Source organism: Nansenia antarctica, assembly GCF_963989245.1.
Source record: "Nansenia antarctica genome assembly, chromosome: 15".
Classification (NCBI taxonomy): Eukaryota; Metazoa; Chordata; class Actinopteri; order Argentiniformes; family Microstomatidae; genus Nansenia; species Nansenia antarctica.
In genome coordinates, this window is record NC_137685.1 from 21678718 (window position 1) to 21692108 (window position 13391).

The 13391-nt window shown below is 40.6% G+C and overlaps 1 protein-coding gene across 2 annotated transcripts in view; it reads left to right on the forward strand.

The window, feature by feature from the left end:
- The first annotated feature begins 9735 nt into the window (after positions 1 to 9735).
- ddi2 (DNA-damage inducible protein 2) overlaps positions 9736 to 13391 on the forward strand; it is a 20183-nt gene continuing 16527 nt past the window's right edge. For both annotated transcript variants that reach the window (XM_080545636.1, XM_080545635.1), the window contains exons 1-3: positions 9736 to 9980; positions 10907 to 11036; positions 11248 to 11556. In XM_080545636.1, the coding sequence (XP_080401762.1) occupies positions 9843 to 9980; positions 10907 to 11036; positions 11248 to 11556 (577 nt within the window). In that variant the 5' untranslated portion in view covers positions 9736 to 9842. The remainder of the gene's footprint in view (positions 9981 to 10906; positions 11037 to 11247; positions 11557 to 13391) is intronic.

Sequence of the window (13391 nt, forward strand, 5' to 3'; positions counted from 1 at the left end):
CACAGGTGTTAAATTACCGTTAATTAGACTACATTGTTACTAAGAAGACATTAGCCAATCAGCGCGCAAAGCAAAACTCTCCGTTTTTAAATCCTCAATTTTGGCCGCCATTGGCCAAAAGCTGTAATTTGGCTCTACAAGTGGTAATATATCATTTTATGAAGTTTTAATATGTTTTCAGGCGAGAAAGTAACCATATATATTCACAAAATGTATCCGGTTTATCAAAATAATCTGTTTATATATCTGATCTGACGTTTTTTTCCCCACTTCTGTGGGAAACTTCGCTAGTTGAACAGTCCCGTTGAGGAACTATTTTTTCTTGACAGAGCCAAAATAAATGATTAAATAAACAAACAAATCATAATCTGTTGTCACTTATTACTGTTAACTAATAAATTGCGCTGTAGAACTGTTGTATAAAAGCAATATCACACTCGGCCTCGTACCATACCACTGGCGGCCTCGTACCTACTACCGAATCACAGCCGTGCTGATATTCAGTATAACACACTCCCTCTCGTGTGATATTGCTTAAATATCACACGTGTTTGATACCATTCCTCATTTACATTACATTTTCGGCATTTAGCAGACGCCTTTATTCAAAGCGACTTATAACAAATACTCATTGCATTACATGCATTACAATGAGCCTGTCCTCCGATTTATACCTCCATCAGCCTCTAATGATTTAGACACTCTGTTTTATTCTCTGTTCTATTCTATTTTCTTTTGACATAAGCTCATGCAAAAACAGAGACCTCCTCAGCACTGCAGAGAAGGATTATCTTCAGAAAGCAATGCTTGACCAGTTGTTCTCACCCTCTTTTGCTTTCACTATACAGTATACAAATACATACAGTGGTTATTGCTCAAAATAGGTATTGTGAGACTAGCCTTGAGCTCAAATTGCACAAGAATATTATAGTGATTCATCGTCAAACTTGTCAGACAACTAAACAGCTACCTTTTGTACATCACAATCGTTCTAATCACCATGATTGTCATAGCAAAATAAAACTTAACTTTAAGTCGCTGTTTATGAAAAGGCCTAATACTTCATGCTTGTTTATTGTTTTCAAATCGTTTTCATTTTTAAGCAAACTAAGATGATGAGAGTAAGGAACATTGGGGATTTGTTTTAAATGTCTGTATTTTACATACTGACAGTTTAGGGTAGGCTTTTAACTGACTGATTTGTTTTTATTTATTGATTTTAAACCTGAACCTTTTTAAATTGAATTGAACTGTACTTATTTTGTCCGGCTTTTAATTTATTGTATGTTAAATGGTGACTATTGTTATGGGTTAGGGTTAGGGTTAATTGTTATTTTATTGCACTTTATTTTTTATTTTTTATTTAAAGCACTATGAGTTTGCATTCGATTGTATAAATATGTGCTATATAAATAAATTTGCCTTGCCATGCCTTGCCTTGCCATCAACTCAATGCATTTATTTGTATATCAACAAATTCAAATAAAAGCGTGAAATGTCAAGATACATTTCATTTAAAGCTCCTTTAGAACATGTTTAAAGGCACTGTATGTGCACAAATAACAGTTAATAGATCATTCATTGATACAAAACATTTTTCAGGATCAGATGTGGGGGATTGTATAACTAATCACAAAATGATTTGGATTGTAAACGATTGTCAAGGCAACCACTCATGACCGTTTTTGGTAAACGTATGAATCTCTGACAAAAATAGTTTGGGGACTTCTTGGACTCTTGACAAGTGCCGCAAGCCAGCCTCTGCCGAGCAAACAGCGTCTGCCTGCTGTGGTGTTTCTGAGAAAGCTCTGGTTTTTAGGAGGAAGCTACACCGCCCTCTATCTCTCTCTCTTTGCTGGTAAATGTTTGAGCTAAGCAGTCTAGTGAGAATGGGAAACAAGTGAAATGTTCAGTATATTTATGTCATAGAAGGTGGACCACCAGGGGGCCCTACGCCCTTTACTGAGAGCCTAATGCCCTGGCACAGTGCCAGGAACCCTGTGCTATATCACCATGGTGATTAACCCAGAACACCAAACAAGGCTTCATACATTATTATTGGCATCTACTAAAACCATTAGATAGATTAGATGCATTACCACACATTGAAAAACCCACAATGAATCACAAAATAATATTTTCTAATACTTACAACTGAACTATGGTGGACGATTGTATAATTATTTAGAACCATTGCTGCCAGATGTGAGAAGTCATTAATGAGCGATTAGAGTTGTGAAAAGTCTAGTAATGAAACTACAGAACTAAGATTTGGGTTTCCATAAGTCGCCTATAGCATAACTGGGGAAAACATATCTCCTCAGACTCTCACTTGCAGGTTTCAGCTGAGAACGTGAGTCTCGCTCACGGAAAAAAGAGGCATGGAGGAGGGAATCTCCCCACCTTAACCTGAAAATGTCACTCTTACTGTTTGTCGGTCACCGGGTACATCTTCAAATGTCTCTTTTTTAGAACATACATCGCTGTATGTTGACAAAAGCTACTCATAATGTCAAATGGGAAAGGTTTTATGGAACACGATTTTCTCTTAACACAACAACATGTATTGTTGCCACATCATCAGCAGCCTATAATACTTATTTCTTAGAAGTTTGTCATTAGCCCACACAATCACAGTATCGCCCGTTAGAACCACATTCATGAATTATCACATCTCAGAGAACAGAGACATCTTTCCATGCTGCAAATATCTTAGCTTTTTATCCAGGGACCTATTGAGGACCACAGGGTCTGTGTCTGATGTCTTAGTACAACGTGTCCTCTATGTCTCTATGCTCTGTTTCCTCTATGTCTGTAAAGTCCTTAAGGGTCTAAAGAGTCCACTATTCCTCTATGCCAAAAGCCAAAAAAGTATTCTCTCACTAAGGGTTACTCACTTATGTGGTGCGTATTATCCTGTTTTTGCATCCAAGACCAAGTCATTGAATGTCAGTCTTTTTCAATCCATAAAATGAACATGATGTTGATATGCAACAAGGAATAAGAAAAAAAAAATATTCTGAACAATCTCACAATACATCAAATATGTTTCCAACAGCGTAACGTTCCATAACTACAACATCTCGGTTATTCTGCTGAAACATTGCTAATCACACAAAATGTCAAATCTCATTAATTGCTTGACAAATGATACTCTTGACAAATGCCATTTCACAGTAAGAAAGCCATTTCACAGTAAGAAGTTACATGGTAGTCAAACATTGACCATATTTTCTAATCTGGCATTGAACACTATTCAGTACCAACAGCTGTGTGGGGTCATTTCTGATGGGAAAAAAAGGAACATTCTGAGAGGAAGGATGGAAGATTTCAAAAACAAAGAAACATTTACAAAAAGAAAAATCAAGGCATGTGCTGCATTGTATTCATATTATTCAGAGCTTATTTTCACCAGAGAAGAGTTACTGCTGTCCCCACTTTCCTCAACTGGCTTCCTGCACATTGAATCCGGACCTGGGGACAAAAAACTGTCAGAATACTGTCCAGTGTCCACACAAATACCGCAACACAAACAAGACACAGACTCAAATGCAGCATAGTTCCTACCAAGCCAAACAACTCCAATACACATACTGTCTGTAACAGATAAATAACTTTACTGGTTTCATTAAAAAATTGTGTTGGTTTTTCAACCTCGTTAGCATTAGCGGTTAGGATGTACCTGCTCTAACGATCGGCTTCTCGTCGTTGATGCACGGCTTGATGACCCACTTGTAGGTGACAAAAGGGAGTATCAACAGCAGTACCAGCCCAAGGATAATGACCACTATTACTCCTGAAACACAGACAGTAGGCATTGGTCATACAAGCCATATACAGTCATGTCTAATAGTAACACAAGGATAATAATAATAATAATAATAATAATAAGAAGAAGAAGAAGAAGAAGAAGAAGAATATCTAAATATTTACCAATTCCGTAGTCTGACCCGGACTTGGTAGTAAGGGCTGGTTTGAGGGAAACCAACTCCTGGGTCTGGGTCTGGATGGAGGTAGAGGGGAGCGTGGTGGGGGTGGAGGGGAGCGTGGTGGGGGTGGAGGGGGTGGAAGACCTCTTGGGGAGACCCTCCCTGTCTGATTCATCATTACAGATTGCATCTGCTGTCTTAGTGCCCGGGACCTTCACTCCACTCTTCCCACATCTAGGGTACAGGACAATACATTAGAATGGAGGGCAGAGTGAAATTAATATGTGAGTGGCAGGGGGAGTGGTCCATTCAGTTTAGCATTATATATCATGATATTGATGCTTCAGGAAGATTACATAAAGTACCTCTAAATTATTCATACATGTAAGACCAATGTAACTCAAATGATCGACTTACTGTTTCCATTTTACACATGTAGTATCGATTTGAGTGGTAAAGTATCCACCCTTACACTCCCGACATTCTTTTATCGCTCCTAAGGTAAATAAATGACAAAGAATGACAATTATTCTGAGTTTCCAATCATCCAATCAAAAATCATCCTATAGTGTGTGTTTTACCTATTATTATTTTTTTAACTTTTTTTACCTTTTGTATTCAGTCCAGACCCAATATCACATTTGCAAGTGACTGAGTCAGTTGTCCTGCTGTTGAATCCTTTGCGACATTGACATATAGTATCTCTCGTTGCAATGCATTCAGATACTGTCTCACTCCCAGACGCTAGATGAAACAGAAATGTGTTTGCCTATTACTAGCATCATTTATGGCTTTGTGAGTCATATGTAGGGTCAAGGTATCCCAATTCCCAATGCATACATTCATTCTATTCATTAAGGAATCACTTAGATAACAATTCAATCAAAAATGAAGATAACACAAAGACATTTAGCAGACACCTTTATCCAAAGCAACTTACAATTAGGGATTACCGGGACAGTCTCCCTGGAGTAACTTAGGGCTAACTCAAGGGCAGTGTTCCCAGTTGGGATTTGAACTCATGACCATCTGATGACCAGTTAAACTCACTATCCATTAGGCCACCACTACCCCACATCTTTAAGATAGATCTCAGATAATCTCAGGCCTGTGACTTACTTTGATTGCATATGGTGCAGGGATCACAACTCTGACTGGAATTTGGGTTTGGCTGATTTTGACCAGAGGGACAGACTTCACACTGCCTCGCACTCTTGACCCTCTGACCTGAAGAGAAGAAAAAAAAAACATGAAGAAAAACATATAACACAACTGTGCCACTTTGTCACGAGGAACTCATACCTTACCTTCATTGCATTTAAAAGCCGCATCCAAAAGTCCATGAAAGTTGGAAACACAGATGAAGGTGAGGAGAACCTGTACTCTAAACGGGACCATAGTCAGATCAAGGATACAGTTCCGATATTTAAAGATACTAAGAGCACACTTTTTTGTATGTACGGGAGGGAGTAGACTAGAGAATCTCTGTTGAGTAGGATCTGTGGCCCTGATATAGCAGCGTGTTTTCTACTTACATACACCATGTGCCTTATCTGATCTGATCTGTTCATCACCCACTTCCTTTCCTTTCCCCCGCCCATTTTCAGCAGGAAATATACTTCAAAGATACATTATATATTTTCCAAACATTTAAACCTCAAAATAGAAACGAACAAAAATACATTTGTTGATGTTTTTGAGAAGGGACGTAAAATAAAAAACTAAGACATACAACTTATCTTTGTCAGGTATGTATCATATTATGTGCCAGACTATTGTGTCAGTCAAGAGGGGTGTTATTAAATCATATCAGGGACATTGTTTCCAATTGCAGCATATGCGCATATTTACAGCATATTTACTAAAGAAACTGAAATTGAAGCTTTTTCTTTAGAAACAAGTATTGCTTCTCAGCTGCTGCAAGAAAACGCCTGGTTGCTGCCACCTTTCTGCCTCTCCTGGACTACGGTGATGTCTTGTACATGAATGCCTCTGCTACCTCTCTTCAACATCTGGATGCAGTTTACCGTGATGGCGCGTTAAGGTTTATAACAGGCTGTAAACCCCTTATACATCACTGTGTGCTATACTCTCTGGTTAACTGGTCATCTCTCTCTATCCGCCGAACCCTTCACTGGTATACTTTCATTTACAAATCCATCCTTGGTCTGCTCCCCTCCTACCTTTCTAACCACCTGTCACACAAGCAATCCGTCTACGGCCTTCGCACACAGGACATCATCACATACTCCATCCCCTTTGGTCCGGACCATGAAAGGCAAAAGGGCGTTCTCATTTGCAGCCCCTTCCTCTTGGAATTCTTTACAGCAGAGTCTGAAACTGTCTCATCTGATCTCTCTTTCCAGTTTCAAGCTCTTGCTGAGAGACATACAGTGCGAGTCTATGATTTGTTCTTGCAATTGAGTTGACCCTCCCTTTTGCCCATTACTGACCCCTCCCTGTCCCTAGCTCTTTGGCTATCTAGTTTTAGGTTTTGTAGTTTTAGTTTAGTTTTAGACTATCTTAGACTGTTTTAGACTAGTTTTAGTTTTAGACTATGTAGTTTTAGTTTAGTTTTTAGACTATGTAGGCCAGGTTTTGTATTGTATTTGTTTGTGGTGGATGTTGTTGTTGTATGCCTGTGAACAGGTCACACTTGAAAATGAGCCCTTGGGGCTCAATGTGTTTTTACCTGTATAAATAAAGGTTAAATAAAATTAATAAAATAATAGAATACCGTATAAGAAGTTTAATTTTATTTGTAACTATACAGTATATTCATATTGCCTTCAGCAATTTGCTCTGTGAGAAGTCTTTGCACTAGCAACACTTCCCACTTAGCCATCCTGATTTGCTGAAATGTTGCTCAATTGTGTACTTTCTTGTGAAATCTTTAGTTGTTTTTATGGATGCTGCTGCTCGTTTTAGAACGTCGCAGAGAAAAACTCAGCAACCATTTGCAACCAATGTTCTAAAGCTGGGCAGTTCAGACCAAAGATTGAAGATAATTCAGACCGCTGCAACTAGAAGCTGGACGTTCTAAAATTGCACCGGCCTTTAATACTACTCACTACTACTACCATGTTTATCTTATAAGCTCAATGTAAAGGCCATATAGGTTATATACAGACTACACAAGTAGTTATCTATTATTTATGTATTTATTAAAAGGATCCCATGGCAAAAGCTTATCTTCCTGGGGTCTGAATCCTTTACATCATATTCATCATATACATATACAACATCTAATTACAACATGTTCACCTCTAATTATGTTACTTTAAGAACAAGCATCAAACATTCATTCTGATGTACATTCATTTCTGACTCTGCTGACCCAATTAGTAGAGGTTGGGTAAGAATGAATTAGTCTCTATCAATCTATCAATCAATCAATCAATCAAACTCTAATTGTATAGGACATTTCATGCATACATGTAATACAATGTGCTGCATAGGAAGGATGAATAAAACAGGTGGGGGTTAATAAAAAGACAGGCAGATAAAAACAAAGGAGGTTAACAACAGTTTCAGAACACGGGAGGGGACGGTGATGGCTGGCAGTTGGGGAAATAGAAGAGAAAGATTGTGGGTCGATCAATGGAAACTATGGTGCTCTATTTTTTGATGTTCAGACAGATGCAAAATGTTCAGACAAGTTCTTTGGTTTGCTATTATGGAAACACCACATACTTCTTGCTAAATTTGCAAGATACAACCACACAGTCCGATGCATGGTTTCTTCCGTGGAAGGAAGAATCATACAGTTTAGTCAGGACAGTCAGATTAACCATTTATTGTATGAAAAATGGTGATACATTTAAGGTTGGCATATTCTGCTCCCTGCCTCAACCACAACCTGCAGGGATATCATGTGCAGGCCAGGGAGCCCATAACAGATCCCCCCCGTTGGTAGATCACCTACAGAGCGACCTATCAGGGGGAGGCTGGGGGTGGGGGGTTGGACGACCACACAAAACCAGCTCTCATAGTACAACCCCTAAGGATGCTATGGAGGAGGTGGCCCTGTAACATTACATTTTACATTGACATTTTTGGCATTTAAGCAGACGCCTTATTCCAAAGCGACTTACAATCAATACATTTGACTAAAGTAAGTGAATAATTTATCCACTAGTTGTAGCAGGGAAAGTAATCTAGCTCAGGCCAGTCGTCGTGCTAGTAGAAAAAGGCAGATTTATTTATTTTTTAAATGTATTAATAGACACTGGAAAAAAGTAGCCTACAAGGGGGTAGTAGATAACATAGATCTGTGGCCCTGTGACATAGATGTGTTCAATGTGATCTCCAGTTCAGCTCTAGTTCTAATTCTTAAGCTACAAAAAGTGATCTGATTTATCATTTTTTTTGTGTAAGTAGGAGAGAATCTTGTAGTTTTGGCTCAATAGCACCTGGGAAATGAAATGGGGAAATAGGCAAAAACAATGAGAAATGTGAGAACTAGCCTTGTTTGCTTCTATTGAAACCACAATAATAAGATACATCGAGTCTAGAGGAAATAATAATAGTGTGCATTAGCCAACTCTCTATCCCTATCTCTTCTACAGTCTGTCATATGGAAGCATATAGCAGACTTAATTCAAATGCTAATGCAATATGAGATTGCAATTGCATATTCCACTTTTGCATGCATTCTTTCAGACAATATTCAAATTCAAATGCAATTCTAATGATTTGCATTTTCATTTTCATGTACCTGATGTGCACATTCACTGTCAATATTAAAATGATAATGCAAAGCCATTTGACATTTAATTTTCAAAGTCATGCGCTGCTTTGTAGTTGACAAAATTCAAAAGTTCATTCAAATGTGAACATGACTATGTAATCCCAAAATAGCATATTCATTTGCCACTTTTGCCTGCGTTATTTGAGTCAATATTCAAATTGTAATGCAATAATGTGATTAGCAATTGCATTTACATGTTCTAGGAAACACATCCGCTTTACAGCTGACAAAATTCAAACTCTCTATGCAATTCTCATGTTCTACCGGCCTGTCAGTCATTCTCTGGGGGCAGGACAATGTTTAACACGCCGACCGGAAATAACGGCAATTCCCCCTATCACCATAATGATCATGCCCCTTTTTGGGTGCTAGAAGTGTAGAAAATTTGACTGGCAGTCAATGGAAATTTGTGGTCTTTGCTACTTTAATCCGATAAAATAAGAAAACCGTAGTGCTTTTTAAATATTAGGAGCCCAAATCCGATGGCCAGTTAGGCAAACAATTATTATTAAAAGTGGAACATGCAATTGCAATCTCATGCATTAGCATTTGAATTACGTCTACTATATGCTTCCATACTGGCATGCCTGGAAGGACTTTCATTGACTGTCTTTGGGGGACATCAACAACTCCGAATTTGGGGCTCTCAATTTTAAAAGCCTTTCCATTTTCCAGGGCCCTGAAAAATCTAGAAAGTAACCGAGAATGTTGTTGTATCTCCGATATCCATCATTCAATGTCATTGCCACAGCCCAGCTCTGTCAGGACTCGCCTGTAGTTGGCAACGTTTTTCTGCGCAGCTGCACTCCCACCCATCTTTTGAAACACCCCCTTACCCTGCACTTTCACGACAGCACATTCTGTCACCGCGGCAATTTCGGCGAAATACGGCATTAGTTGCCAGAAGGGTCTTCGAAGCTAGCTCTGTTGCCAGAGAGACATGTGATAAGGCAAAAACAATCGGTCTGCATTTATGACATATCCATATGTCCGTGGACATTAATACACTATGATACTAGCGGTGCTTTAATTAATGAGCTTTAATTGACTCGGAACAACTTGAAATCAACGTTGAAATCCTTGATCAAGGCAGATTCATTAAGCCTGGGTCCTAAGGCATAAGGCATCGCTAAGCTAACAGTGTCTATCTACCAGACGCAGCGATGCTGGTGACCGTGTTCTGCGCGCCCAGGGACCGCCCGGAGACCACCTTCACCCTGGACGTCTCCCCGGACCTCCAGCTCAGAGACTTTGTGGCTCTCTGTGAACCCGAGTCAGGAGTCCCTGCTGGGGAGATTCAGGTGAACTAACTTACCAGACTTGTGCTAAGCTCGGCACACAGTTACTCCACCTTTGTATTTTTCTATGTATTTTGTATTTTTGAATTTTGTAACTGTTTTTAAATGTGTTGTTGTACGGCGACCTTGAGTGCCATGAAAGGCGCTTTATAAAATAAATGTATTATTATTATTATTATTATTATTATTATTATTATTATTATTAGCACGTTAGCTTAGCGTAAACTGGGACCGTCGTAACATCATCATCAACAACCACAACAACAACATTGTGACTGCTACAGTACTGACGTCGTGTAGCTTATTATGCCTATTTTATTGTATTCTATTATTCTATCGTCGCTTTGATTTGATACTATTCTTCCTGTATCTATCTATCTATCTATTTCGTGAGCTAACCCTATTTCAGAGATATTGAGCGTCAAAGTTTTTACATTCCAGTATGTTTTGTGAGATGGAACCTTTGTATTTTATTAATTACTAACTAAAAAATGTCAACATTTTTAAAATAACACCACACAGGCATTAATAAACACCTAATGGATCAGATTATGTAAAAAAAACACTACATTTTGACAAAAATTGAGATAGAACCTTATAATTCTAACGTCACGATTTGGTGTTTAAATCCGAGTGCGCAGCTTTTAGACTGTTTATGTAGCATGATGCTACACAGAGGAGCTACGCCGACTTGTTGATCCCAGACGTGTTTTTGCTCTAACGACATGATCATGACATGTCAGACGGTTATTGAGCAATATTCCTCCGGACACTACTATACTATAATCCAATTTATATCTGCTGTTTTATAAATTAATCAAAAAATGCACCTATATGGTTAACAATTGACCAATGGGATAGTCACGACATTGATTTTATTTTTTTATTCTTTTTCCCCCTTATGTTGTGTCATTGTATTTCTGGGCCAGATCGTGTATTTAGAGCAATCCCTGAAAGACCAGACCCGTGCCTTAGCGACGTATGGACTGAAAGATGGCGATGTGGTGGTGCTCAGACAGGCGGACAGACGGCCACCACCAGCACAAACCGCCTTCCCAGGTGAGGTCCCCATGCTTTTGATTGACTCTCAATGATTAGAAACCTACCTACCCTTGTTACCTTGCTAAGACTACGTCTTGATAACTGATATGAATGAACGTTCTAATCCATTGTATTCAGACCAGATACCCTCTTTTCGTTTCTCACCAGATACTGTCATTCTAAAGAGGCCTCTATGTCCCCCCTCTCTCTCTCTCTCTCTATCTCTTAGGTCTGCCCCGCATCGACTTCAGTTCCATCTCAGTTCCTGGCACCTCCGCTTCCACCAGTCAGCGTTCCGCCCCCAGACAGCCGCGTCAGCCCCAGAACCCTCCACGAGAGCCGCAGCAGACGCAACAGCGGCAGGAGCGCTCGCCGCCCCCCCCTGCGCCCCCGACCCTTCCCGGGTCCGCCGCCTCTCCTCAGGGAATGGACGACCCCGCCTTACTCCAGCAGATGCTGTTGGCCAATCCCCACGAGCTGTCACTCCTCAAGGAGCGCAACCCGCCCCTGGCCGAGGCCCTGCTGAGTGGGGACTTGGGTGAGTCAGAACGGACACGTCATCAGTTTGTGCCGGAGAACATTTAACCCCCCTGTTTGTTTGTGTCAAATTTTCTGTACTCGCACAGCTTGGGGTTATGAAGATGATCTGCAGTCAAGACAGTAAGACCAGGTGTCTCATTTCACATCAGGGCGGAGACCCTAAAACACCAGTAGCCCCGTAAAAAGCTTTTATAGGAGATAATTTATCTCTGCTGCTAAGATAAGAGCATCCTCGATAAGAGCCTGTTGGAATATCCTATGTGTTATAAGATGGTTCCCTGATGATGGGCGGTGGCCGAGATAGTTTGGTAGTGGTGGTATCCAAATAGTAATAATTAGAGGTTGCTCATGGTAGACAATTAAGATACAAGTTTATTCACGACGTCGGGTGAGCTCAGTCACAGGCAGACAGAACGCACCCAGTATATTTGTTCACAGTGGCTCTTATAGGCTATAGTTGATGATCAAGCAAACAGTTGTCTCTTATACAAATCATCCTAAAGACAGGGCTCTGTTGAGTCTACCTTGACATGTTGACCAGAAAGTAAGATGTACGTTTGACTCTGCCCCCATCCCACAAGAAGTTGGTTGTTATGGCAGCCAAGTCACCCGAGTCTGGTCAGTCCTAAATATATATATTCCTCTTGACCCATGCTCTACGCTGGCCCCCAGTCAAGTTACATGCTGCAAGTGTCTAGCTGAGTGTCAACAACTTAGATGTTACAACTTGATTATGATTACTGATAGGGGTGCAACGGTTCTCGTTTTTTTTACGGACAGTACGGTTTGCGTTCCACGGCTCAATTCACTAGTGAACCGTGACGGTTTTCGGTTTATGCTGCGATTTGGCCGCGTTCGTAAATTAGCTCTGAGAGCGCCGGAGCGTCCACGTGAATGCATCGAACGCGGCCTTTGGTCAGAGGTCTGGAACGCAGTTGTACATCGCTACCACTCAACGATAACACTGACTGGGAGCAGGAAAGCCAGTCAGGTAGCGTCAGTGAGCAGACAGCAGTCTCTCTCTGATGCGTTCGGACAGACGTACACTACCACTTCAGAGAAACACAAAAAAATAACCAATGCAGTGGGGATGTTCATTGCAAAGGATTTGCAGCCCTTTTCGGTGGTTGGAGATTTGGGTTTTCGAAATCTGATAAAAACTCTCGAGCCCCGTTACAGTGTCCCCTCCCGTACATCATTCAGCACCAAAATAATCCCCGGTATTTACCAAACAACGCGCAGAGGCATTGAAGACGATTTGGCAAAAACACAGAGCTTTGCACTGACTACGGATGGTTGGACCTCCCGGGCAACGGAGAGTTACCTCACTGTCACGGTCCACTACATTGTATAATACATATAATCTCCGGATTGGGAGATGAAGAGCGTAGTACTGCAAACTCGTCCACTAAACGAAAGCCATACCAGCGCGCACCTGGCAGAGGAACTAACAAATGCAGTGACTGAGTGGAAATTGGAGAGGCGAAACATAACAATTCCCGTTACAACAGACAACGCAGCAAATACCGTAAATGCGATCCATGAAGCTGGTGGACTGGGGCCACAGATCGGCTGCTTTGCGCACGTCGTAAATCTCGCCGCCAAGAAGGCAGTGGCAATAACCCCGGTGTCCCGCCTCCTGGGTAAGATCAGACATGCAGTCACTTTCTTCCACAAAAGCACCACAGCCCACCATATTCTGACAATTAAACAAGATATGTTAGACTTAGTGTTACTTTTGTAGTGTGAATTTGTTTTCCTCCTGTTTGTATACGGGCTACCAGCTGTCAAGGCTAAAGTGCACTTTTACTTTCGAAAGTGTTTATTTTTGGG